Source organism: Canis lupus, chromosome 36 (assembly GCF_048164855.1).
Source record: "Canis lupus baileyi chromosome 36, mCanLup2.hap1, whole genome shotgun sequence".
Lineage (NCBI taxonomy): Eukaryota > Metazoa > Chordata > Mammalia > Carnivora > Canidae > Canis > Canis lupus.
The window spans coordinates 23756521-23781244 of NC_132873.1; the positions used below are offsets into that span (position 1 = coordinate 23756521).

Below are 24724 nucleotides of genomic sequence, written 5' to 3' on the forward strand. Positions count from 1 at the left end.
TGATGAAGAAAATATATTGTAAGTAGATTAGTATAAATACAAAAGATGATCAGAATTTGAGGAAATGGGCAGCCCCGGTGGCGCAGCAGTTTAGCGCCTGCCTTTTGGCCCAGGGCGTGATCCTGGAGACCCTGGATCGAGTCCCACGTCGGGCTCCCTGCGAGGAGCCTGCTTCTCCCTCTGCCTGTGTCTCTGCCTCTCTCTCTCTCTCTCTCTCTGTGTGTCTCTATGAATAAATAAATAAAATCTTAAAAAAAAAAAAGAATTTGAGGAAATGGATTTGTCTTGGTTTATATGACTATTCTATTGAGTGTTTTATTTTCTTTTGAGAAGTTGGCGTGAATACCCAGTGTTGGTGGATTTCTGTTTCATCACGTGGATATTAATGTAAGAGGAGGTGGGGATTTCCTCTGACCCTTCTTCTTTGTCTGCTTCTTAACCTCCTTCCTGTGTTCAGGCAATTAGCAGCAGTTCTTTGCTAGACACCACTGACCAAACTGACAGAAAGCCAACAGGCAGCATTGCCCATAATTTCATATGTTTAGTTACTTGAGATAATCAAATTGCTGGTCTGTTTCTAGATATTAATTCTTGACTGCTTTCCAGAAAATGAGAAATATTGTTACAGAAAATAAAGTTGTTTTTTAAATTAATTCTGCTTGAACATTAAGAACATTTTCCCAGGGGCACCTGGGTGGCTCAGTGGTTGAGAATCTGCCTTTGGCTCAGGTCATGATCCTGAGGTCGTGGGATCAAGTCCCACATCAGGCTCCCTATAGGGAACCTGCTTCTCCCTCTCCCTATGTCTCTGCCTCTCTCTCTCTCTCTCTCTCTGTCATGAATAAATAAATAAAATCTTAAACAAAAAAGAACATTTTCCCAAATAACACACCCTTTTCCTTTTACTAAAAATTGTACACATTGTACTGCTCTATAGTTTCTACAGGTTTGCCCTGCTTCAAAGGGATAATTCCACTGCTTATCAATTTTGCATTTAAAGTTCCTCTACATTTAGGAATTTTACTTACTAAAAAAGAACTTCTGGGGCACCTGCGTGGCCCAGTGAGTTAAGCATTCAACTCTTGATTTCAACTCAGGTCATAATCTCAGGGTTGTGTGATTGAGCCCCTTGTCGGGCTTCATGCCCAGCTTGAGATTCTCTCTCTCTTCTGCCCCTCCCTCTCCCCACTCTTTCTCTTTCTCCCTCTCTCCAAAAAAAAAAAAAAAGACTTTCTGGATACTTTTATTTTTTCTATTCCTTTCATCAATCATTTATGTAAGTATTGAAATCAGTATTATGTTAAGCAAAATAAGTCAAAGACAAATACCATATGATTTCACTTATGTGGAACTTAAGAAACAAAACAAATGAACATAGGGAAAGGAAAGGAAAAATAAAATAAGATAAAAACAGAGAAGAAGGCAAACCATAAGAAACTTTATAGTTAAGAGAACAAACTGAGGTTTGCTGGAGGGGAGGAAGGTGAGAGGATACACTAAATGGGTGATGGACATTAAGGAAAGCATTTGTTGGGATGAGCACTGTGTGTTATATGTAAGTGATACAAACAAGCACTGGACAATTCCTGCATAACATATCATTACACCCACTTTTAATTTTTATATTTGTATGAATTTTATATTAAAAATTATTCATTTTATCCTGTTCAGAATTGTAAAAACAATTGGCTCTTCAACTTAATATTGTTTCTCTTATGTATGTCTTCAGTATCTAGTAATAGAATACAGTCACTCAAATGAAATCCTAAAAATAGAGCTGCCTTAATTGAAAAAATTACGTAAAGCATTTCTACTTTAAGACATATCGGTAATATTACATATCTATAAGCTTATGAGGTTACTTCTGCTTTTTTCTGGAATTAATTTAGAAAATATGTAATTCACATTAATGTAACCTTGAGATTAAATCATACAAATATGCTTCCTGTTTATTAGCATAATCACATAGAAAAAAATAACATTTTATAAAATAACATTTCATAAATGTGCAAATTTCTCATTGTGTTTGATATTTCAGCTTCGCCAAACCCAGAAGTCATCAAGATAAATTCAATTCCAGATATAGTAACAAAAGTGGAAGACTACTATCTTAAAGGATATATTGTTGGAGCTATTCATCCTGTTATACAACCTGTGGGGCAGCGAAAACACCTACCTGCAAGTTACCTGTACAGGGTAGTGCTATTGCGCTTGAAATTAAGGTAAGCCTGGTACTCAAGGAAACAGGCTAGGAAGCTGTTGAGATAGTTTTCTTGGGAAAAGAGAAAAAGAAGTTTGAATGTAGTGATGGGGAATAAAGGATAATTAGGAGGTTTGGTTTAGAGCACATTTTCCGGTAGTTGAATCTGGATTGAGAAAGGAAACTTAAACCTCCCTCCTTTTAAAACTCCTTATTGACTTTAGCCCCTGCAGACAAATGGGTTCGAGGTGAGGATGTCAGTAAACAAAGGAAAAGGAAAATAGATTCAAGAAGTACCTAGAAACTTCACCAGATGAGAAAGTAGCCATCAGCTACAGGTGCTGTCGCTGAGCTAAAAAAAAAACAAAAAACTGACTGGACCAATGAAGTCCACTTTCACTGAAGGCCTTTTTTTTTTCCTATATTATTAATAGTGGCAACAGAAACTCTCTCCCTTTTAGAACTTTTACAGCAGAAAGACCTACCTGCCAAGTTTTCACAAATCAGATAGACTTCTTATCAGCTTTTTCCAAAATAAATAGGATGTAAAAACCATCCATTTTAGGTATTTTTTTCATTTTTGTTAGTAGCTGCTTTCCCAAACAATACTGCCACCACTTTTGCCAGCCTACCTTGTAAGTTTGATAGTTTTCAAAATACCATTGCCCTTTCCAATTCTTCTTTCCAATGAAGAATTAAAATAACCAAACCAATGGCTTTAACACATGCTTTTTTATACATCTCTTAAACTATATCAAGCCACCTCAAAGACCAGGGTAAAAACTGTTTTCTCTTTTTAGTGATGGACTAATAATCGATCACTTTAACTAGGAAAGGGCTAAGCAGGGAAAGAAAAATGGAATAAGAAGAGAGAAAACAAGAAAATTGAAAAAAAAAAAAACAATTAAAGAAGGACTTAAAAAAATCCCAATTGTGCTTTTAAGGAACACTGCCTTGCTACTGAACGATTGCCAACTTACACATTGTCTGAGAGGGTTTGTACGGGCCCCAGATTTCACCATGAGATGGAACCTCATCCAGTATTTCAAGCATTACTAAGTAAACATGCCATTTAATGGCACAACACTGATGTCCTAATTACCAATCTTCTAAACCATGTATAAATTATTTTTCCTCTTTTAGCATTACTTCCAGTGGACTTAGCAGTGCTCTGACAAGGCTAAGAATAAGCAAGGGGTAAAGATCAGAAAAGAAAAAAAGGAAAAAGGACAATATTTATTTGCATTTAAATGGGACCTTTACTTGTGCTTTTGTACAAAAACGAGATGTAACAGTAACCTAAAATCATTTCTCACAATTTTTATTAAAACAACTGATGAATTTGTTTTCTTCCATATTAAATTAAAAATTAAATTAATAGAGGTTTAAACTAAGAAAATTTAAATTAATAGAAGTTACTGTGTTTTTCTGGTATTTTTACCTAAGAAGTCAACCATTAGGCTTGGAAAAATACAGGATTCTCTTGATCTTATTTTTGAGTTGCCCTCTCATTTTTACATGAGCATATTAGCTGAAAATGATCAACTGACTTCCAACCATGAATATATTCTCTGTTACAGCCCAAAGCATTCGGCAGTACCCAGTGGACAGAGACGCCCAAGGCTTGTGATTGAGGAATGTCCTCTAACTTATGAGACACAAACAAATGACATAGCAAAAGAACTGATAGAAAAGGTACTAAATGTATACATTTTTTCATGTGATATCAAGAAAGATTTAGTATTTCTTCTTTATCAACTTCCTTTCTTACTTTTAAAAGAACAGGGAAATGGTGAGTGACTTCTACTAGAGGTTAAAACATATTGAAGCACACATACCAAATTGTACAGTTAGAAACAGAAATATAAGCCAGTGAAACAGAATGGAAATGCCAGAAATAAATTTACACACATATAAGAAGTTTGATAACAAACCTGATGAAATAAAATGGGGGAACCACCATCATTTAGTGAGTACTGCTGGGAAAATGGACAGTTGTTCTGTAGAAAATAGATTCCACACATTTCAAAAGCGATAAAGGGGTAATTTCTTTACCTATAAAAAATCCAGAAAAAAATGAAAGGATAAACTGAGGATGAACTCAATTATGAATAGGCTGAGAAATTGGAGTATATAAATATAACACATATCCTAGGAAAATTAAGCCTTAAAATAAGAATGGGGGAGGAATCCCCAACAAATGTGTCCTATGGGAGTTTCTTTTAGAATATATAGTAAATGAATACAAATGCATGAAAGCACTGTCCAGTCTTGAATGGATAGACAGATTCTATGCACAGCAAAATACAAAAGGAAATACCAACAACAGACACTGGAAAAAGATTCAAGCTAGCTAATAATTTTTTAAATAAAATAACTCACCAATATTAACTGAGAAATTAAATCAAAGGTATTAGAAGAGCTTCAAGAAAATATTCATATAGGATCCCTGGATGACTCAGTGGTTGAGGGCCTGCCTTCAGCCCAGGGCATGATCCTGGAGTCCCAGGATTGAGTCCCACATCGGGCTCCCTGCATGGAGCCTGCTTCTCACTCTGCCTATGTCTCTGCCTCTCTCTCTCTCTATGTCTCTCATGAATAAATAAATAAAACTCTTAAAAAAAAAAAAAGAAAAGAAAACATTCATATATTGCAATTGGCATTGTAATGAACTAGTATGGTGTTTCTGAATATCAGTCTGGTCATAAAAATCATAAATCCCATTTTATTTTTTCTATTAGCATCTATTCCAAGAAATTAACTGAAAACAGAAAAAGTTGGGGCACCTGGGTGGCTCAGTCAGCTAAGCATCCAACTCTTGATTTCAGTTCAGGTCATGATATCAGGGTCTTGGGATAGAGCCCCAAGTAGGGCTCCATGCTCAGTGGGGAGTCTGCTTCTCTTCTTCTCCCTCTCCTGCTGACATGCAAGCTCTCTCTCACTGTCTTAAATTAAATAAATAAATAAACCTATCTATCTTTAAAAAAAAAAAAAGGAAGAGTGCCTGGGTGGCTTAGTGGGTTGAGTGTCTGCCTTTGGCTTAGGTCCTGGGATCAAGCCCTGTATTGGGCTCATGCCTCAATGGGATGTCTTCTTCCTCTCCCTCTGCCCCTCCACTCATGCTTTCTCTCTCAGAAATAAATTAAGTCTTTAAAAAAAGAAAAAGGAAGAAGTCAAGATAGTTTAATGAACTATTTTTAAATCTTTTTAAAAAATCAAGAAAAATTTTACATTCATAAGTATTCTAAATTTATAGGATTTTAGGTGAAAGTTTGTTGTTATCTTTAAGATTTTATTTATTTGTCTGAGAGAAAGAAAAAGAGAGCACAAGCAGGGGGAGAGGCAGGCAGAGGGAGAAGCAGGTTTCCCACTGAGCAAGGAGCCTGATGTGGGACTCAATCATGACTCAAAGATCATGACCTGAGCTGAAGGCAGACGCTTAACCAACTGAGCCACCCAGGCATCCCTGAAAGTTTATTCTTAATTACATTGATATATTTGTAAGGTTTTAGGTTTTATTTAAATGAATAGAGCCAAAAACCTAAGGCGTTTAAATAAGAAACTGTAAAATTTATTCATTATTTCTATTGTTGCCAGGCTTTAAAAGGCCATTTGTGTCAGATTATCTGTAGCTTGTGTATAACAAGTTATAACTGCTAGTGATATCTCCCTTTTAGGTATAAAGTTACCATTACCTAAGGTTTTCAGGAATAGTCTTTGACACTAGATTTTTATAAACAAGCTACACATACTGTTTACTACTACTATTCTAGGAAATTTCAATTTGTTTTTCTGGGAATAAATTCACTCCAAAAAATTTCTTCTAAAATAAAAATGTAACTACTAATTTAGTCTTAATAGATCACCATCAGAGCCCTTGTTTTGCATTTGACTTCCTGGACACAGTTAAAGATCTATTTAAACAGGAAAGTTCTGTTATTTCAGCAATTAGAATAATGGGGCTATTTCATGAAGAGAAAAACTTTAGGAAACATTGCACATGAACTATTTGAACATTGCCCCATGTATGAACAAGAGTAATAGATGAATGCCAAATGTTATTTTGGAACAGCTGTCTCACATAAAAAGCTTATTGTTAAATAGCTAGATTTTAAGTCATTTTAACATATCAATATTTGCTCTATTTTTAAAATTAGGTTTATAAGTGTTTTCCCTAGGATTTTTAAATAAAAATAACATTTACAAAACATCAATCTTCCAATTTAAAAAATGGAAAAAACATTAATACTCTGTTACCACACTTTTCCAGATAAAACTTTCTAGTAATGAAAAAAGCCTTCTACACTTTTTTCACCCAAATCAACTAATTAGGCCTAGGAAAGAACTGACAATAAATTTACCCATTCCCACATGCAGCGTACCATGCTTCCTTACCACCTCCCTCACCTCTCCCAGGACTGCTGATATAAAAGACAATTTGTGGTTACTTTTAAGGTTTTGTGCATTGTTACAACCTCCATATGTTCATTTATAGGAGTAAATGATACAGTGTCAGTGTCATCATCTATTCTAGGTCCACACACCCACACCTCTTTCCTGCTCAGAATTCTCCTCATTGCCTGGAGCTGAGTGACCATTGTCCCTTTGAGTGGGCATTGCTCTCTGGTTGTACCCCAGTTGTTCCTGGCCCTTTTCATTTATTTCATTTCTCATCATGAGTGTTTGCACTTGCAATCTCCACCATAAGTCTTTTTTCCTCTCCCAGGTAACATTTAAAACATTTAATTTAGGGGATCCCTGGGTGGCTCAGCAGTTTAGCGCCTGCCTTCAGGCCACCGCGTGATCCTGGAGACCCGGGATCGAGTCCCACATCGGGCTTCCTGCTTGGAGCCTGCTTCTCCCTCTGCCTGTGTTTCTGCCTCTCTCTCTCTCTCTCTCTCTCTCTGTCTCTCATGAATAAATAAATAAAATCTTTAAAAAAAAAAAAAAACATTTAATTTAGGGGCACCTGGGTGGCTCAATCAGCTAAGCATCTGCCTTTAGCTCAGGTCATGATCTCAGCAGAGCCTGCTTCTGCCTCTCCCTCTGCTGCTCCCAGTGCTTGTGTGCTCACGCTCTCTCTCTCTCTGTCAAATAAGTAAAATATTTTTTTGAAGATTTTATTTATTTACTCATGAGGGAGAGACAGACAGAGGGAGAAGCAGGCTCCATGCAGGGAGCCCAATGCAGGACTCGATCCCGGGTCTCCAGAATCAGGCCCTGGGCTGAAGGTGGCGTTAAACTGCTGAGCCACTGGGGCTGCCCAAATAAATAAAATCTTAAAACAATTAATGTATCTTCTTTATTAATTAAGATGTATTTGGTAATGTCATTTTGAGGATTTCTTGGAATAGTTTTTAATTTTGCTTCAGTGGGAGAGACCATTGTTAACAAATATGCAAAAATCATGTTACAGAATTATTAATTCTTCCCAAATAGTTGCTTACCTTTTGAAGAAACACATGATTCGTGTTTTCATAATTTCTGAAGTGTATCAGTTTTGTTCAAAGAAGTCACAATAATAGTTTGACAAGAGTCTTAGGAGTAGTGCTTTATTAGAGGTTATTAATTCGTGTATGAATGAGCCTTCAGTTAGTGGTTAATTTACTTCTTATGGATTTCCTTAACAAGCCTACAGGTTAATTGTTAATCAATGTAAATGAATTTTACATTTTGTTCTACAATCTCTTTTCAGATTAATATAGCTGCTAAGAAAAGAATGAAATTTGTTGGATTCATATCACAGCCTCATCCACCACTTAAATTCTGCAATGGAACCAACCATGATGGAGATACAGAATCAACACTACCTTCAGAGGAAAACTGTAAAAGTTGGAATGAAGGAACATTAAGTGGGCAATCATCTGAGAGTGGAATTGAGGAAGAACCTCATCACGAAAGTGGACAGTGTCAAATGGACCAAGATGGCGGCCCCAGTTACTCTAAATCCAGAAAGGGAGAAGGTAATAGACAAGATGAGTAGAAATAGTACTTTAGTTTAAATTTAGCAAAAATAAGTTTTTGATATTTTTTAGAAATGTGAGGCAAAGTAAGTTTCTAAAGATTATAGATTAAATAAACTAATATAAACTTGTCTTGATTTTTTTTTGATTATTACAGCCAGAAATAAGGTAGGGCAGTTTTTCAAACAATTGTCCCTGGCATGGCCATACAATGCCATCCACATAAGGAAATTTTGTTTTGAAAATTGGTTTCCATTTAGTCATTCACCAGTTCCCCTGTTAAATGGAGGCTGTGCGTGTATACAGAAAATGATTATATAAATATAGAAAGCTGTTCTGACTTATGTTTGTTTTTACAAACAGTGTGTGAGAATTTTTGTTTTGGCCTTTCCCATTTCATGGATGGTTTAAGCCTTTGAAGTTAATTGGCTTTCTTTGATCATCAATTAGAATATGAAAATGTACATCATGATGAAACAATTAATATAACAATAGTGCCTGCATCGTAAAATAGCTTTAAATTATAGTTTTATTCTACTTTGCCAACTAGCAAGTCTTCCCAAGAAATTGAGACTACTTTTTCACGTATTTTGGCCTGCTCAGTTTTCTGCTACCTTTGCAGGCATGCTCTAAAAAGCACTACTGGAGGAAAAAAGGAAAAAAAAAACACTACTAGAGAAAGTCAAAAACGATGCATATCTTAGAATTGAGAGCTCTAGAGTCAGACTGCCTCAATTTCTTCATAGAAAGGGGGTTGTGAGATGTAGCTAAAAGATAAGACACTTAGTCCTGTGCCTGCCACGAAATAAATTCTGTATTAAGTTAGCTGCTATGGACTGATCCTGTGATCCATGTCAGAGCTGAAGCTGCACACACATACGTCAGCTTTCCAGGTTGTAGTGAGATGTGCTCAACATTCTGAGGATGGCAGAGACTCACTCGACTATGATCAACACAATCTTTTTAACAACGAACCAGGAGCATTTTCTAATTCACCATCTCACCCCTCCTCACCACCACCAGCACCCTCCCACTTTCTCACCAGCTCCCTAGCTAACAACCACCCACTGTTACCCTGCAGTATAAACATTTTAGGAACAAGAGTTGTTGGAACATGGTCAGAGACCTATTTGCTATCTTCCACCCAATGATACCTTTAAATTCCAGCTGGTTCCCATCCTAACTTTGATTAGACCTGGTGTTTATTCCCAGTTCTTTTAAGTTCCAAATCCAATATGCTATCTACTTAATTATCAATCTTTAGATTCCATTTTTTTTAAAGTTTTTTTTTTTTTTAGAGGAGGGATAGAAGAGCAGAGAGAATTTTAAGCAAGCTCCAGTCCCAGTGCAGAGCCCAACCCAGGGCTTGATCTCACAACCCTAAGATCATGACCTGAGCCGAAATCAAGTCAAATGCATAATCAACTGAGCCACCCAGGTGCCTGTAGACTTCACTTTCTAAATAGCTTAAATCATGTACTTCTTAATAATTTGTGTATGGCAATAGTTCTTAACTTTGTGTGCAGGGGTGAAGTTGGAGGAGACACACACAAAAGACTTCTTGGAGAATCTGGTGAAATCCATGGAGACTCAATCCAGAAAAATGCACATATGAGCACCTGAGTGGGTCAGTTCCTTGAGCATTCAACTCTTGGTTTCAGCTCAGGTCATGATCTCAGGGTGATGAGACTGAGCCCTGCATCTGGCTCCACACTCAGCATGAAGTCTACCAGAGATTATCTCTCCTCTCCCTCTGCCCCTCCCCGCCTTAGCTGTCTCTAAATAAGTAAATAAATAAAATCTTTTTTTAAAATGCACATAACATACATACTCCCAAATACTTTTGCAATACAAGTGGTATTAGACTTCCTAAACACAACTATGGAGGTGGATCCACCAGACTACTCCCCAACTTAAGAATTTGTCAACTTGGGGGATCCTCAGGTGGCTCAGTGGTTGGGTGCCTGCCTTTGGCCCGGGGGCGTGGTCCTGGGGTCCCAGGATCGGGTCCCAGGATCGGGTCCCACGTCCGGCTCCCTGCATGGGACCTGCTTCTCCCTCTGCCTGTGTCTCTGCCTCTCTATTTCTCTATGAATAAATGAATATTAAAAAAAAAAGAATTTGTCAACTTGGGATGCCTGGATGACTCAGTGGTTGAGCTCTGCTTTCAGCTCAGGGCCTGATCCTGGAGTTTGGGTATCAAGTCCCACATTAGGCTCCCTGAGGGCCACCTGCTTCTCCCTCTGCCTATGTCTCTGTCTCTTTCTGTGTCTCTCATGAATAAATAAATAAAATCTTAAAAAAAAAAAAAAAAGAATTTGCCAACTTATGGAAAACTAGAAGGTAGGACCCAGCAGTTCCATGTTTAAATATATATTCTAGAGTCATTCCTACAGGTGTATCTAAAGAGACATGAATAATGCTTATAATAACAAAATTTTGGAAACAATGTTTCAACAGGAGCATAATTAAACTGGAATATTATGTAGCAGTTTAACTAAATGAATAAAGTCTAATTGTATTAATCCCACTTAAAGCATAAAAAGATCAATTTATAAGAGCACCTGGGTGGCTCAGTTGATTAACCATCTCCCTCCAGTTCAGGTTATGATCTCAGGCTCCTGAGATTGAGCCCCACGCCAGGATCCCTGCTCAACAGGGAATCTGCTCCTCCCTCTCCCATTGCTCTTATCCCCCTATACTTGTGCTCTATGTCTCAAATAAATAAATAAATCTTTTTTATTTTTTTTAAATCTTTTTTAAAAATCAATTTATAGATGTATATATATAATATCATACTGCTTTTTAAACTGCAAAACATAACATATATTAATGGGTATATAAGTGTGTATTAAAAGAGTAAAAGCTTGAATAAGAATAATAAAAACCAAATCATTATAGTAGCAATTTCTGGAGAACTGGATTAGGGAAAACTATAAAGTGAGCTTCAACTACATCCATTTCTCATTTCCTGGAAGAAAGTCTGAAGGAAACATGGCACAAGGTTAACATTTAATAAAGCTGAGTGATGGGTAATTTTATTATTCTCTATGTTTGTCTGTTTACTTGACATACATGAATAATAACAAAAAATGAGGAATCCTTTCAATAAATGAATAAATAATTTTTCTTCTTTCTGAACACCTATCCCCAGATAACAAGCTATATACAGTATTCAATGTTTTTGATGATGAGTCAACCTGCTGGACCTACCAGGAAGGCATCCTGTCGATGAAAGTAACAAGAAAAGGATCTATCATTAGTACACTTGATGCCGATTGGCTGGAGTTAACGACATTTTATTATAAACAAGGCTTGTCTTTAATTGATTCTTTTGTATGCTGGGAAACATCTAAAGGTAAGTTTTATATTATGATATATTGATATCTAAAGAATTCGAGCTCTATCAGAGTTGGTGGAAATGTTTTTGCCTCTCAAGGTCTGTGGCTAAAAGGACAGTAGATTCACCAGGAATTAGATTCCAATTATTACACAGCTATATAGCTTTAATTTAAAGTTTTAAAGCAGAAATAGAGTATCAGTTTTTGAACCAAAGATTATCTTTCTTTTATGTAGGTGTGTGTATATATGTGTGCGTGTATAATTTTTTAAAGATTTTATTTATTCATAGAGACAGAGAGAGAGAGAGAGAGAGGTAGAGACACATCTATCATGCTTTCCTGCTACCACTGCTTTTGGTAACCTTGAAAGAAAAACAGATGACAGAATTTCCACTAGACCCAACTAGCACTAAAGAAGACCTCCCTCTGAGCAACATGCCCTGATGACCCAGATTTTGGACAGTAGGGCACATCTGGTCTGGGCCAGTGACTAAGAAGCCCAGTTACATTTCAGTTTGTACAGCATGGGTTGGCATGACCATAGATGAGAACATCAAGGTATAAGCAGTAAGACCTTTCCATATCCATGTGAAACAAAGGCCTTCAAGCTTAGCCTCGTTTAAGGGATGACCTATGATCTGTCTCCCAGCCAAACACAAGTTTGTGAGGGGAGCTCTGAGAACACTAACTAACTGGAGGACCCAATGCCCTCTGGTCCTTTGTGCCCTTCCTCTGGCCTTTTTTGCAGAATGTAACTTGACAATAAGCTGAAGGGAACATCTTCCAGCCCTGTCTTTCTGTCACTAGAGCTGCATGCTCCTCCCTATGGCTCAGACTTCACTCCTGAAGGATCTGATGCTCCCAGAAGCTGGGCATAGATTATCACTGTGAATCATAATAAAGATATTATGATGCTAAATGAAATAAATAAATAAAAGCTTAACTGTCGTGTGTGGTAAAAATATAATATAATGTTTGCTATTTGGGCTGTAACTCTCAAGAATAGACAAAACACTGTGATTGACTAGGATTTTCCAAATAAGATGCATTATAACAGCCTGGTTAGGAGGATTATAATGGCATTTGATTGTTACTATTCAAATGTATACACTATCCCAATTTCAGGCACTACCTACCATGTTCTCTAGTCTACAGCTGACTCTAAAAATTTGTATAGAAAAATAATCTTTATGGGGCACCTGGGTGGCTCAGTTGGTTAAGCATCTGCCTTCGGCTCAGGCCAAGAAGATCCCAGAAGATCCTGAGATAGAGCCCCACATCACCTGGCTGCCTGCTCAGTGGGGAGCCTGCTTCTTACTCTCCCATTCAGCTCCTCCTGCTTGTGCTCTCTCTCTCTCTCTCTCTCTCTGTCAAATATGTAAATAAAAATTTAAACATAGGGCAGCCCGGGTGGCTCAGTGGTTTAGCGCCACCTTCAGTCCAGGGTGTGATCCCAGAGACCCAGGATGAGTCCTGTGTCCGGCTCCCTGCTTGGAACCTGCTTCTCCCTCTGCCTGTGTCTCTACCTCTCTCTCTCTCTCTCTCTCTCTATGAATAAATAAAATCTTTAAAAAATTATATATACACATACACACACACATGTATACAGACACATAAAAGAAAGATAATCTTTGGTTCAAAAACTGATACTGACTCTATTTATTTCTGCTTCCCCTTTATCTTTCTTTCTTTTTTTTTTTTTTTTAAGATTTTATTTATTCATGAGAGACAGAGACCCAGGCAGAGGGAGAAGCAGGCTCCATGCAGGGAGCCTGACCTGGGACTCAATCCCGGGACTGCAGGATCAGGCCCTGGGTAGAATGTGGCGCTAAACCGCTGAGCCACCCGGGCTGCCCCCCCTTTATCTTTCAACTTCCCTTAGCCTTCCTCTTTTAATTACAATAGGATATGTAATCATTCATGTCTATCACAAAAACAAAACTTCCAAAAAATTACTTTCTAGGGAAAATGTTTTTAAAAAGAGATTAGTGCTAAAAGAAAAGAAAAATTCATAGTTAGGAGACTTGAAAAGTAAATTAGGAAGGATGAAGGCAATGAAAACCAGGATAATTAACTAACTCAATGAGGTTAGAGGAAAGAATAAGAAAGCTAATAAAATGAAACCTCAATATACCTTATTATCATTAAATCAGACTATCATTTAGTATGGAGGTTCCTCAAAAAGTTAAAAGTAGAACTACTCTATGATCCAACAATTATACTACTAGATATTTACCAAAAGATACAAAAATACTGTTTGAAGGGACACATGGACCCCTGTGTTTATAGCAGCATTATCAACAATAGCCAAACTATGGAAAGAGCCCAAATGTCCATCAACTGATGATGGATAAAAATGTGATATATATATACATAATATTCTGTTGGGTATATATATGCATAATATTCTGTTACTCAGCCATCAGAAAGAATGAAATCTTGCCTTTTGCAACAATGTGGTTGGAGCCAGAGTATATCATGCTAAGCAAAATGAGTCAGAGAAAGACAAATGCCATATGATTTCACTCATATTTGGAATTTAAGAAACAAAACAGATGAACATAAGGGAAGGAGGAACAAAGAGGGGGAGGCAAATCATAAGAGACTTTTTTTTTAAAGATTTTATCTATTTATTAGAGAGAGAGAGCATGGGGTGGGGCAGGCCAGGCAGAGAGAGAGGAAAAAGCAGGAGCCTGATGCGGGGCTCAGTCTCAGTATCCTGAGATCCTGACCTGAGCAGATGCTTAACTGACTGAGCCACCCAGGTGCTCCATGAGACTCTCAACTACAGAGAATAAATTAAGGGTTGCTGGAGGCAAGGTGGGCAGGGAATAGGCTAAATAGGTGATCAGTATTAAGGAGGGCACATGTTACGATGAGCACTGTGTGCTATATATTATGTGATGAAGCACTAAAATTCTATTTCTGAAACCAATACTACACTATATGCTTAACTAACTAGAATCTATTTATTTATTTATTTATTTATTTATTTATTTATTTATTTATTTTTAACTAACTAGAATTTAAAACTTTTTAAAAATTGAAAAAAGAAAATCAGCTTATCATTAAGTCAGAGACACCTTAACTAACAGAACTAAAGACTTTGGATAATTATCTAAAATTACCAAGAATCATGGTCCAATAGGTTCTTTTAACTAGAAACCAAGAATAAAGATCTAGCCCATTGGAACACCCAGAAATATGGCCTATAACACACAACCCATAGCAAGTGCTCAATAGATATTCCTTAGTATTTTTGGTTATTAGAAACTTCTTCCAAGTTGGTCTTTTATGGAAAAAGCAAAATCCAATAAGAAGAACATGGACTTTAGGATCAGATAAACCAGGTCTTAAATCCTTTGTCCTCTACTTATTAACTGGGTGATCTAGAGAAGTTAGGGAACTTATTGAGCCACATTTTCCTAAAAGGCGAATAAAACTATTCCCTACTTTACTGCTGTGAACATTTAGTAAGATACAGTACGTACAAAATGACTCCACAGTGCCTCGCCCACTGCCAGAGTTTAGTTTCTGCTGTTAGTTTTCTTCCCTGTGGCTTGCTGTGTACAGTCACAGTACTTTCCATATGGATCACCTACTTAGGGGTCAGTTTATGTTTCATGTCTTTCTCTCTCTCTTTCTCCTTCTCTTCCTTCCAAAAAGTCTAAGTTGGAGCCATTTCAAATTTTGGTTTGTGACTAACTGCTGAAGGAAAAACGAAAAATACTCTTTTCAAAATCTCTTTCAGACATCCCCTGCCTTGGGCCTTGCCTGGTGAAAATAAAATTAGCCCCAGCAGTTGCCAGCCAGAGGCTCTGTAGGGCTTTTGTTCGCAAAGCCTCAGAAGCTATTTAGAGAGCCCAGGGGAGAATCTCTCCCTCTTAGCAGCTCTGGAATGTCTCATTAGACATTTTACATTGAGGGCCATGCCAAGCCCCTAATGAGCCACCACGGTCTGTGGGGTCTGGCAACTGGGTGTGTCACTCAGGACTTCCCTACGAGTACACAGGGAAGCTGCAGAGGGGAAATTGTGACCCATGCCTGTGTCACTGTGAGAAGCAAGTCAGAGGAAGCAGGGCTGAATTGGTTGCTTTGTTCTGGGTTATTTGATGCCTGACAGCTAAAGCACATGGAGGACAATGCGTATTTTGTTTTGTCTTGCTTCCATCCTCTTCCAAAATATTGTCAGAAGTCAGCCTATCACAAGGAAAAGAAGTACAAAACCAGACATTGCACAGACATTTAAATACATTACCCCACAAATCTCATTTTATAAAGTATCTTCCTCTAGAAACAGGGAGAGGGAAAACAAAACGTTTTAAAAAGTTTTCTCCTTAGCTGGGGTCACAATGGAGAGGTTGTAAGGTCTGTGAAATTCTTCCTCAGTGCCCTTTCCCACGCACTCTCAAAGCCTGTTTCGCTTCAAAAAAGCCCCACAGGAGAGGCACCCAGCAGTCCTCTTGCTGTTCTTGCAGCCTGAGGGTTCCCACTGCAGTGGCCTCCTGTATCTGACCTCCTCCAGCATCCCTGGGCCCTCAGCAAACTGGTCCTCTGCTGGAATCACTGCATATGCACAAGGGGCTTGCACTGTAGGGTAAAAACCTCCAAATGGTCCCAGGAGAGTCTACAACAGGTTTCCCCAGTTGAGCCAACAAAGACAAAACACTTTATTTTACCAGAATGTGTAGAGGTCCAGTAGGCCGAGATGAGCAGCTTTGCCAGCTGGTATAACACACACACACCACCATGAGTTCCCAATACTTTATTAGCCTATAAATGCCCCTATCATTGCCAGAGAATAGTCTCTTCCCACCTTTAGTGCACCCACATCTTTAGGCTACATTTTGATTTTTTATGAATTATCAGACTTAAATTCATTTTGATCTCTTCACCCCTATAAAAATGCTTGTGTGCAGCGAGCAGGCAAACTATCAGAATGAGGACTGTATTAATTCACTTCACATATATGTATATGCCAGGCCCTGTGCCAGGCATTGGGCTTACAGTGATAAGCAAAATGGACGTCTTCCCTACTCTCAAAACGTTGGCCATGTGGCATAAGGCAGTCAGGCAGCAATGGGTATGGAAACATATGTCTAATTTCAAAATTAAGAGAAGTGTTGTGACATTACCCAACATGATATCATAAGGAGGGGCAGGAGGTCCCACCTGATGAGGCACCAATCACACTGAGACTGGGAAGCCAGCATTCAGGAGCCAGTGGTAGACCATTCTAGGCAAAGGAAACACCCCCAGATGTTCAAAAACCCTAGGGCCAGAAAGAGGAAAAGGGAAAAGGCCTGTGTCACTGGAGCAGGGTAGGAAGAGAGAATGACTCCAGACAAGGTGGAAGAGGTAAGCAGCAGCTGGACTTAAAATAATGCAACAAGAGCTAGCTAGGGGCACCTGGGTGGCTCACTCCGTTGGGTGTCAGCCTTCGGCTCAGGTCATGATCCTGGGGCCCCAGGATCAGGTCCCACATCGGGCTCCCTGCTCAGTGGGGAGCCTGTTTCTCCCTCTCCCTGCTACTCCCCCTGCTTGTGCTCACTGTCTATATCTGTCAAATAAATAAAATATTTTTTTAAAAAGGACCTAACTAATATGTATTTGTACTTACTATATACCAGCACTGTTCTCAGCACTTTACATTTATGACTCATTTACTCCCCACAGCAACCCTATGAGTTGGTATGATTATGATCTTCCTTTTACAGATGAGGAAGCTGAAGTACAGAAATATTTTAAAATGTACCCATGCTCATGCAACTAGAAAGTTTTGGGGCAGGAGGGCACCTAGGTGGTGTGTGTGGTCTTAACCAATTTGCCATCCTGCCAGGATTGATTTTTTTTCTTTTTTTTTTTTTTCTTTTCTTTCTTTTTTTTTTTTTTTGCCATCCCACCAGGTCTTGTTTTGTTTTGTTTTAGATTTTATTTATTTATTCATGAGAGACATAAAAAGAGCAGAGACACAGGCAGAGGGAGAAGCAGGCTCCCTGTGGGGAGCCAGATGTGGGACTTGATCCCAGGACCCCAGGATCACGCCCTGAGCTGAAGACAGATGCTCAACCACTGAGCCATCCAGGTGCCCCATCCTACCAGGATTTTTATTCCAAATCAGTCATTGAAGATTTAAGAGGGAGTTATGACCTGATTTGCATTTTTCAAAAAACCTCTTTGGCTTCATTTTGGAAAGTGGATGAGAGAGGGCAAGAATGGAAAGGCAGGTGCTATTAAGAGGCCATTGCATTGGTCCATAGAGAGAGGATTGTAGAGATAGAGAAAAATAAACAGGCTGAGATTTGTTTTGAAGAAAGAATGTTTATGAATGATCTTCAACTGAGAGTTGCTGTATGTGCTCTCCAGTTCTCAGACATGGTCCAAGGCCCATCTCTAGGCAGTTTAATGCCAAAAAAAAAAAAATTACAAATGGACAAAATATACTAAAACGGAATGTTACCTTTCCTTACATTTACAGAAATGTCAATGTCATATGTAGCTGAAATGAATGTGTCAGAGCACATGTCCAGACAAGTAAACCATTCTCTGAGAATCCTTTAAGCTTGTGCTTCTCAAACCAGGGTCCAAGTACCTGGAGGTATTTAGCCTTGTTCTAGGGAGTACAAAGGTTCACAAGATAAACCTCTTCCTAGAATCTCACTTGCTATTACTTAAGATGGGGAGATGGAGAACTGTACTTTTTTACGTAATAAAAATCTATTTGAAAAGAACGCAAAGTTTGCATGGATTTTAAAGTATAACATTAGGCCTCCTTTTTTTTTAAGATTTTATTTATTCAGAGAGAGAGGCAGAGACATAGGCAGAGGGAGAAGCAGGCTCCCTATGAGGAACCTGATGGGGGACTCAATCCCAGAGACCCCGGGATCACAACCTGAGCCAAAGGTTCAACCACTGAGCCACCCAGGTGCCCTAACATTAGACTTTAAAGAAACCCTATTCTTGCCACAAATCACTTCAAACTGTAGTTGGAGACCATCCTTCAAAGATACAGAAATAGGTATACTTTCATTTGCTATTGGTATTTGGCTAAAAAAAATTAAGAAACAGTGTGTCAGGCCAATGCCTTATAACTTTTGCATATTATGTGCACATAGAAAATGGTAATATTATAAGGCATACAGGTATAAGAGGATAAAGCTTCTCTGAGCTGCAGGGGGCACCCTATATCTTGGCACTTCTGTGACAGGCTCTCAGCATACCTGTGGGGCAAGACATACTGGCTGAGAAGTTCTGGAATTTGTACTGCTAAGAAGTGACTCAGTTAGGGAACAGTTAAGTAATTGTTTAGATTATCACCTCACTCAATTACCTGAAAGGTTTATCACACCAGGCACCCAAACAGTCACCCTCCATGAGACCTTCCCTTCCACCCTGCCTTGCCACCAGTTCTTTCTCCTGTGTAAGTATCCTTCATCAGTGGCTCTGGGGATTGGCATGGGCCCATGGACCAACAATGGACCATTTTACTGATGGTAATTGTTGAAATTTTCCTGAATATTTGTCTATAATAATCATTAGCCAGAAATCTACTGTCTAATCTTAATCTTGCTAATGCTAACCTTGTGCAGATTTAGTAACAAAATTATTATTATTAGTTTTAATACCAAACATATACTAAATCTTCAAAAAATATGTTTTGATTATCTTCTTTGGATATTACCTATAACATGACCTGTGAGTATAAATTCCTAAATGTTATTTTTAAATAAGCCTCAATTTGAAAATAAAAATTTTAGGGGGATCCCTGGGTGGCTCAGTGGTTTAGCACCTGTCTTCAGCCCAGGGCCTGATCCTGGGTACCCGGGATAGAGTCCTGCATTGGGCTCCCGGCATGGAGCCTGCTTCTCTCTCTGCCTCTCTCTGTCTCTGTCTCTACGTCTATCACAAATAAATAAATAAATCTTAAAAAAAAAAAGAAAAATTTTATATGCACAAAAAATATATAAAAATAAATAAAAAATAAAAATAAATAAAAAGAGCCAGGTCGGCCTGGGCTCTGGGAGCTCTAAAGTGAGAAGGAGGAACCTAAATTTATGTCCAGGTAGTAAAGTGCATTAATCTTTTGTGTACAGCTGAATAGAACACAAATGTTCAAGATATAGATTCTCTTCATATGTTAGTTATGTCTCAGTAAAGCTGGGAGGAAGGAATGTAGAGGGGGAAAAATGATACAAAACATTTGCAACATCCCAGAAAATCACCTCATGACCCTTCCTGGTCGATATCCTCCCACCCAGAGTAAGCATTATTCTGACACCCATCACCATAGATTGATTTTGCCTGTTTTTGAACTTCACATAGGTTGAAGTATACAGTATATATATACTTTTGTGTCTGGCTTCTTTTGCTCAACATAGTATCTGAAATTCATCCACGTTGCTACACAGCTTTTTTACTCTTGTATAGTATTGCATTGTATGAACCTACCACACTTTCATTCTTTTAAGCCAAAAGAAATTTAAAGGGGTGCCTGTGTGGCTCAGTCGGTTAAGCCTCTGCCTTCAGCTCAGGTCATGATCCCAGGGTCCTAGGATCAAGTACCACATTGGGCTCCCCACTCAGCAGAGAGTCTGCTCCTCCCTCTCCATCTACCCCTCCCCCCTGTTCACGGTCTCTCTGTCTCATGCTCTCTCTCAAATAAATAAATAAAATCTTTTTTAAGAAAAGAAATTTAGAAGTATTAGGGCCCAATAGCGAGAATAAGAAAACACAGAGCCACAAAACTGATGGTTCTCACATTACATAAGGCCAAAGTAAATAAGAGGCAGATTATAACTAACTACATAATTATTACAGTATATAGTTATTTCTAAAATTTATACCCCCATTCTAAAAAAAGGACTTGGGGCATGCATAGTTTTAAAGATAGTCTTGTGATGCTCTAAACTTACAATCAGAAAGATTTACTTCCCCTGGTCACTTTGGGGTGACAATGGATAAGTACATTTAAAGAGAGTAGAATATGTACATATACTGTAATTAGAAAACTAATTCCAACTAGTTAATTAAACTTTACTAGGTTTTTGGGAGCCAGTCTGAACAATGTAAGTGCTTCTTATAGTAAGTTCCCTAACTGTAAATGACGGAAATAATATTAAGGATTTTCTTTTAAAGTTTATAGCCTGTTAATAAAAATCAAAACTGAGAATTACACTGAAATTATGTTTGTCTTTTTTATCTTTAAACCTAAGAGGTCACTTGAAAACTTCATAAGTTATAATTTAGATAACCGTCCAGCCTGGAGACTTGATACGACACCATGCAGTATAACAAACCAAAATGTTTAACCAGCACATGACCGACCATGGGAAAATTGTCTCCTATTGCAAAATAAGAGACAAAAGAATGTCCATAAAATCAGTTTAGTTTTCGCCAGCTGGTTATTGTCAACTATTCAAGAAAATGTCAGAGAGGCCCTCCCTTAAAACTTCCTTCCCAGCAGGAATTCTTTTGACAATGACTTCTGTTTAGTATTTTCCTGTTACCATTCTTTTATTATTTTTTTAAAGCATCATGGAAGTAAAGAATTGTTTTGTGTTTGTATTTTTTGAAGTAATCTTACCTCACATTCGTTTTAATATCACAACTGTAATTTCAAGGATTAACATTTTTTATGTTTTCTCTCTTAATGGTGTGATTAATATGCATAAACATACAGATTAGAAACCAAAATTTGATTTCAAGGTCAAGATCATTTCCCGATGCTTTTTTGGCTTAGGAAATCCACTTGCTTCTCATTGTACAATTTTATTTTATCTTGTTTTTGTTATTGTAGTTTTCATATTTCCAGTGTGATTTTAATTCAGTGAAGTGCAAAACTATCTTGAACTCCCCCCACCAAAAAAAATAATAACCTTCAAAGAGAAGGAGGATGTTATTGATTCAGGCAATACAAGTGCTTTTCTTTCAGCTTCCTAAAACAGTTATCTAGGGATTTAAATGATCTTAAGAGATACTCAGTATTTGCATCTTTTCTTAATTGTATCCTTTTCCTCACAGGGGACCATTTGCCTAAATCTTTGGAAGGATTCTTTATCTATGAAGAAGAAGGTTCTGGAGTTCCTGGTTCCAGTAGGAAAGGAAATGATGCCATCGTCGTAGAACAATGGACCGTTATTGAGGTAAACTGCAGTTTTCTGACAATTTAGCTTTAATTTTATATTTAGTTTTACATGATAAAGATCTTCATTGCCTAATACATGCAACATCCTTCAAACATATGTTTGTGCAAGATTCAGAATTTCATCACAAGTTCAAAAACAGACTTTGTTCAGATTTGTGAAAGGGTGATTTCCTTTACTCAATGTTCAACTTTGTTATAAGATAGCAAAAGAATTACCTTTATCTAAATAGCAGTAGATTCCCAAAGACTTGACTTTCTAATCTAATCCTAAGCAAAGTTCCCTGGCACTGAGATTCTCTTTACACATGCCATGACAACTGGCTGAAACTGAAAATAAACTCAGTCAATAACTACCATTTTATCTCCAAGCAACCAGTGTGACTTTTTTTTTACCTTGTGAATTGACTTTCAAAGGCAAAAATATCCAAAAGGTGTTCTCTCTCTCGCCAGGCCAAATATGTACACACAGCATTGTCCTTCCTAATCAGAGATGACATTGCTGCTGATGTTGTGCACTCTGAATTCAGATGTCCCCGAATGGACTGCCCTTGAGGTGTACAGACTGAATTCAGGTATATTGTGTTGTGTGTATGAGGCCCTCACTGACAGGCTCTTCCATGAACACGATTGCCTTTCTGGCCTTATAAGGGCATAGAGAGAGGTTTCAAAGAAATCAGAAATCCCACTGAGGGGAAGGAAAAGATTTGGGGAAAGAGGTAAAGCTCCAAGTAAAAATCAATTCCAAATGAGCAAATGAGTAAAAAGCAGGGAAATGACTCTGCATCTAAGCCCCATTCACCTTTCACTACCCCCCCCCCCTCCCGTCTTCACTTCCTACTCTTGTCCTCACTTCCCAATCCCTTGGCCTGTGTTTCTATTACTGTGGTCTGTAAACTACCTGGATCCAAATCACAAGGGAGCTTTTTAAAAATGCCGATTTCCAAGCCCCATACCTTAAAGACTGATGCCTATACAAGACCAAGGGAACAAGACAGAAGGGAGGCCCAAACTCTGGAGAACCATATGGTAACCTCTCTCTACTCTGATCCCCAGTGTTTCTGCCTTGGTTCAATGGTTAGAAAGCAGCAAGTAGCAGAAAATGAAGCCCAGGAAGTGCAGCTGGTGAAATTGTATTTCATGGAGCATGAACTCCCTTTACCGTCACACCCATCACCCTTTATTGTAATCACCTGTGTAGCTGGTTGTCCTTGCCATTAAGGCTATGAGCTCCTATGCTTATTTACTCAGGGGTGTGAAATCAAAACGGATTACGGCCCTCTGCTGCACACTCTGGCTGAGTTTGGATGGCTCCTGACAAGCGTGTTGCCTACACCTATACTGAGACATGACAGGTAATGCCAAAAGATCCTTACAAACCCTCATTTAATCCTAAAATATAGCTCTTTTGTTAGATAACTCAGTTCAACAATTGCTTATGTAATGTCTACAGAAAGCATTTCATTGAAATTCTAATCTGATTTCATGGACCTTGGAGATCAGCTGCCCTAATCCCCTCAAGTTATAGATGTACAAGCTATAACCTCTCCTTCCTGGGGGCATGCTCAAGTTCCCACGGCCCAGCCATGCAGGGGCACAGGAGACTGACTCCCAGCGTAGGGCCACTCACAACACTGACCGTGAAGTGAAGGTTGAGTCTATATCAATCTGCAAACAGAACAGTTCTGCCCCCTCTGTAGACCTTTCATCCTCCTCTTCGGCACTGTGTGTGCAAACGCACCCTCCCCATGGTGCACAGCCCTGGTCAGTGGGGGCCAGGGAGGCCCGGATGCAGACTCACAGGCACTGCTGCCTCCATTCCTCCCCTCCGGTGAGGGGGCTGAGTCCCTCTCACCCCCACCCAGAGCACAGACTTGTTAGCTATTTCCACTCAGATGAAGTGCCCACATAGAACCAAAATGGCATCACTTCACCAACCTTTCCTTTTCTCCTTTTGCTAACTTTCCCCATTTCCTTTCCTGGGAAGGAAAAATTGAATCGTACCTTTTTTTATGAGAGAGAAAGAAATCAAGTAAGTCTTCTGTATAAAGTGCTTTGCTATCCCCTGGACTCAGAGATGTTCCCTCTACCTTCTTTGGCTTCCAGAAAATGCTTGAGTGCCAAGGCAGTCCTGCATAGGCCAAGGCTGCCAGCAGAGAACAGCACAGTCCCCCTGGCCGTCCCCTTCAGCAGCCTCAATGACCCTCAGGTTAACATTGTTAATTGTCAGGTGTAGCTAAAGGCGGCAACGCCTCCTTTCTCCGTCTCACCCACCCTCCAGCCTTCTCTGCTTTTCTCAGTTTAGCAATTCACTCCTGCCCAGTATCCCAACTTCCCCACAAACTTTATAATAAAACCACATCTTCTTCAGGCAGGAAGAGGGACGAAGGTTGATACAGAGTAAAGGTACTCAGGCTTTAAAAGGAGGGGTTAGAAGTAAGCAATTAATCTACTTTTCTTCTCAGAGATCTATTGGTAACTATTCTCAAATTATGAGTGACAACTCCCTGAAGCATTATTTCCCAACTTTAAAAAATCTATGACATACCTGTCAGGTGACAGTACAGCAGATCTTAAGATTTGGTCTTCAGACCAAGCAGCATAAACCAGCTGGGGAGCCTATGCTCATACAAATGCTGGAGGCCCACCCCAATGGAACAGTCAGAAGCTTTGAGGGTGAGACCCATGAATCTGCATTTTCACAAGCCCCTGAAGCTCCTTAACTTTAGAGGAATTTTGCAGGAGGTAGTGAGAAAGGAACTCCTCTTCCCTGCCTTTCTACCCCTCACAGTCATGCCCAAGCATTGATCTATCTCACTCTTCACCCTCCCTCAGAATAATTTGTGTTTTTGGGCTTCTCATCTCTTTTTGATGGTTCTCATAGGTGTATAATTTAGGGGGTCATCTAGCCCATTACAGTTAGCTCTTCCTAAAAGTACTATGAATTCTGAACCTTTCCTGTTTCTTTTTCCCCAATAAAAAATACATTTATCACTTCCCTCCCATTTTAGGGATTCTGCTGTCATGAGTCTAAATTTTTCCTGAAGCACCTGGCTGGCTCAGTCAGTAGAGCATGTGA

At 38.8% G+C, this 24724-nt stretch overlaps 1 protein-coding gene across 3 annotated transcripts in view; it reads left to right on the plus strand.

The window, feature by feature from the left end:
* RFTN2 (raftlin family member 2) overlaps positions 1–24724 on the plus strand; it is a 65246-nt gene that overhangs the window by 16946 nt on the left and 23576 nt on the right. For all 3 annotated transcript variants that reach the window (XM_072812900.1, XM_072812902.1, XM_072812901.1), the window contains exons 2-7: positions 2039–2222; positions 3781–3895; positions 7896–8163; positions 11318–11521; positions 21525–21646; positions 22897–23000. In XM_072812900.1, the coding sequence (XP_072669001.1) occupies positions 2039–2222; positions 3781–3895; positions 7896–8163; positions 11318–11521; positions 21525–21646; positions 22897–23000 (997 nt within the window). The remainder of the gene's footprint in view (positions 1–2038; positions 2223–3780; positions 3896–7895; positions 8164–11317; positions 11522–21524; positions 21647–22896; positions 23001–24724) is intronic.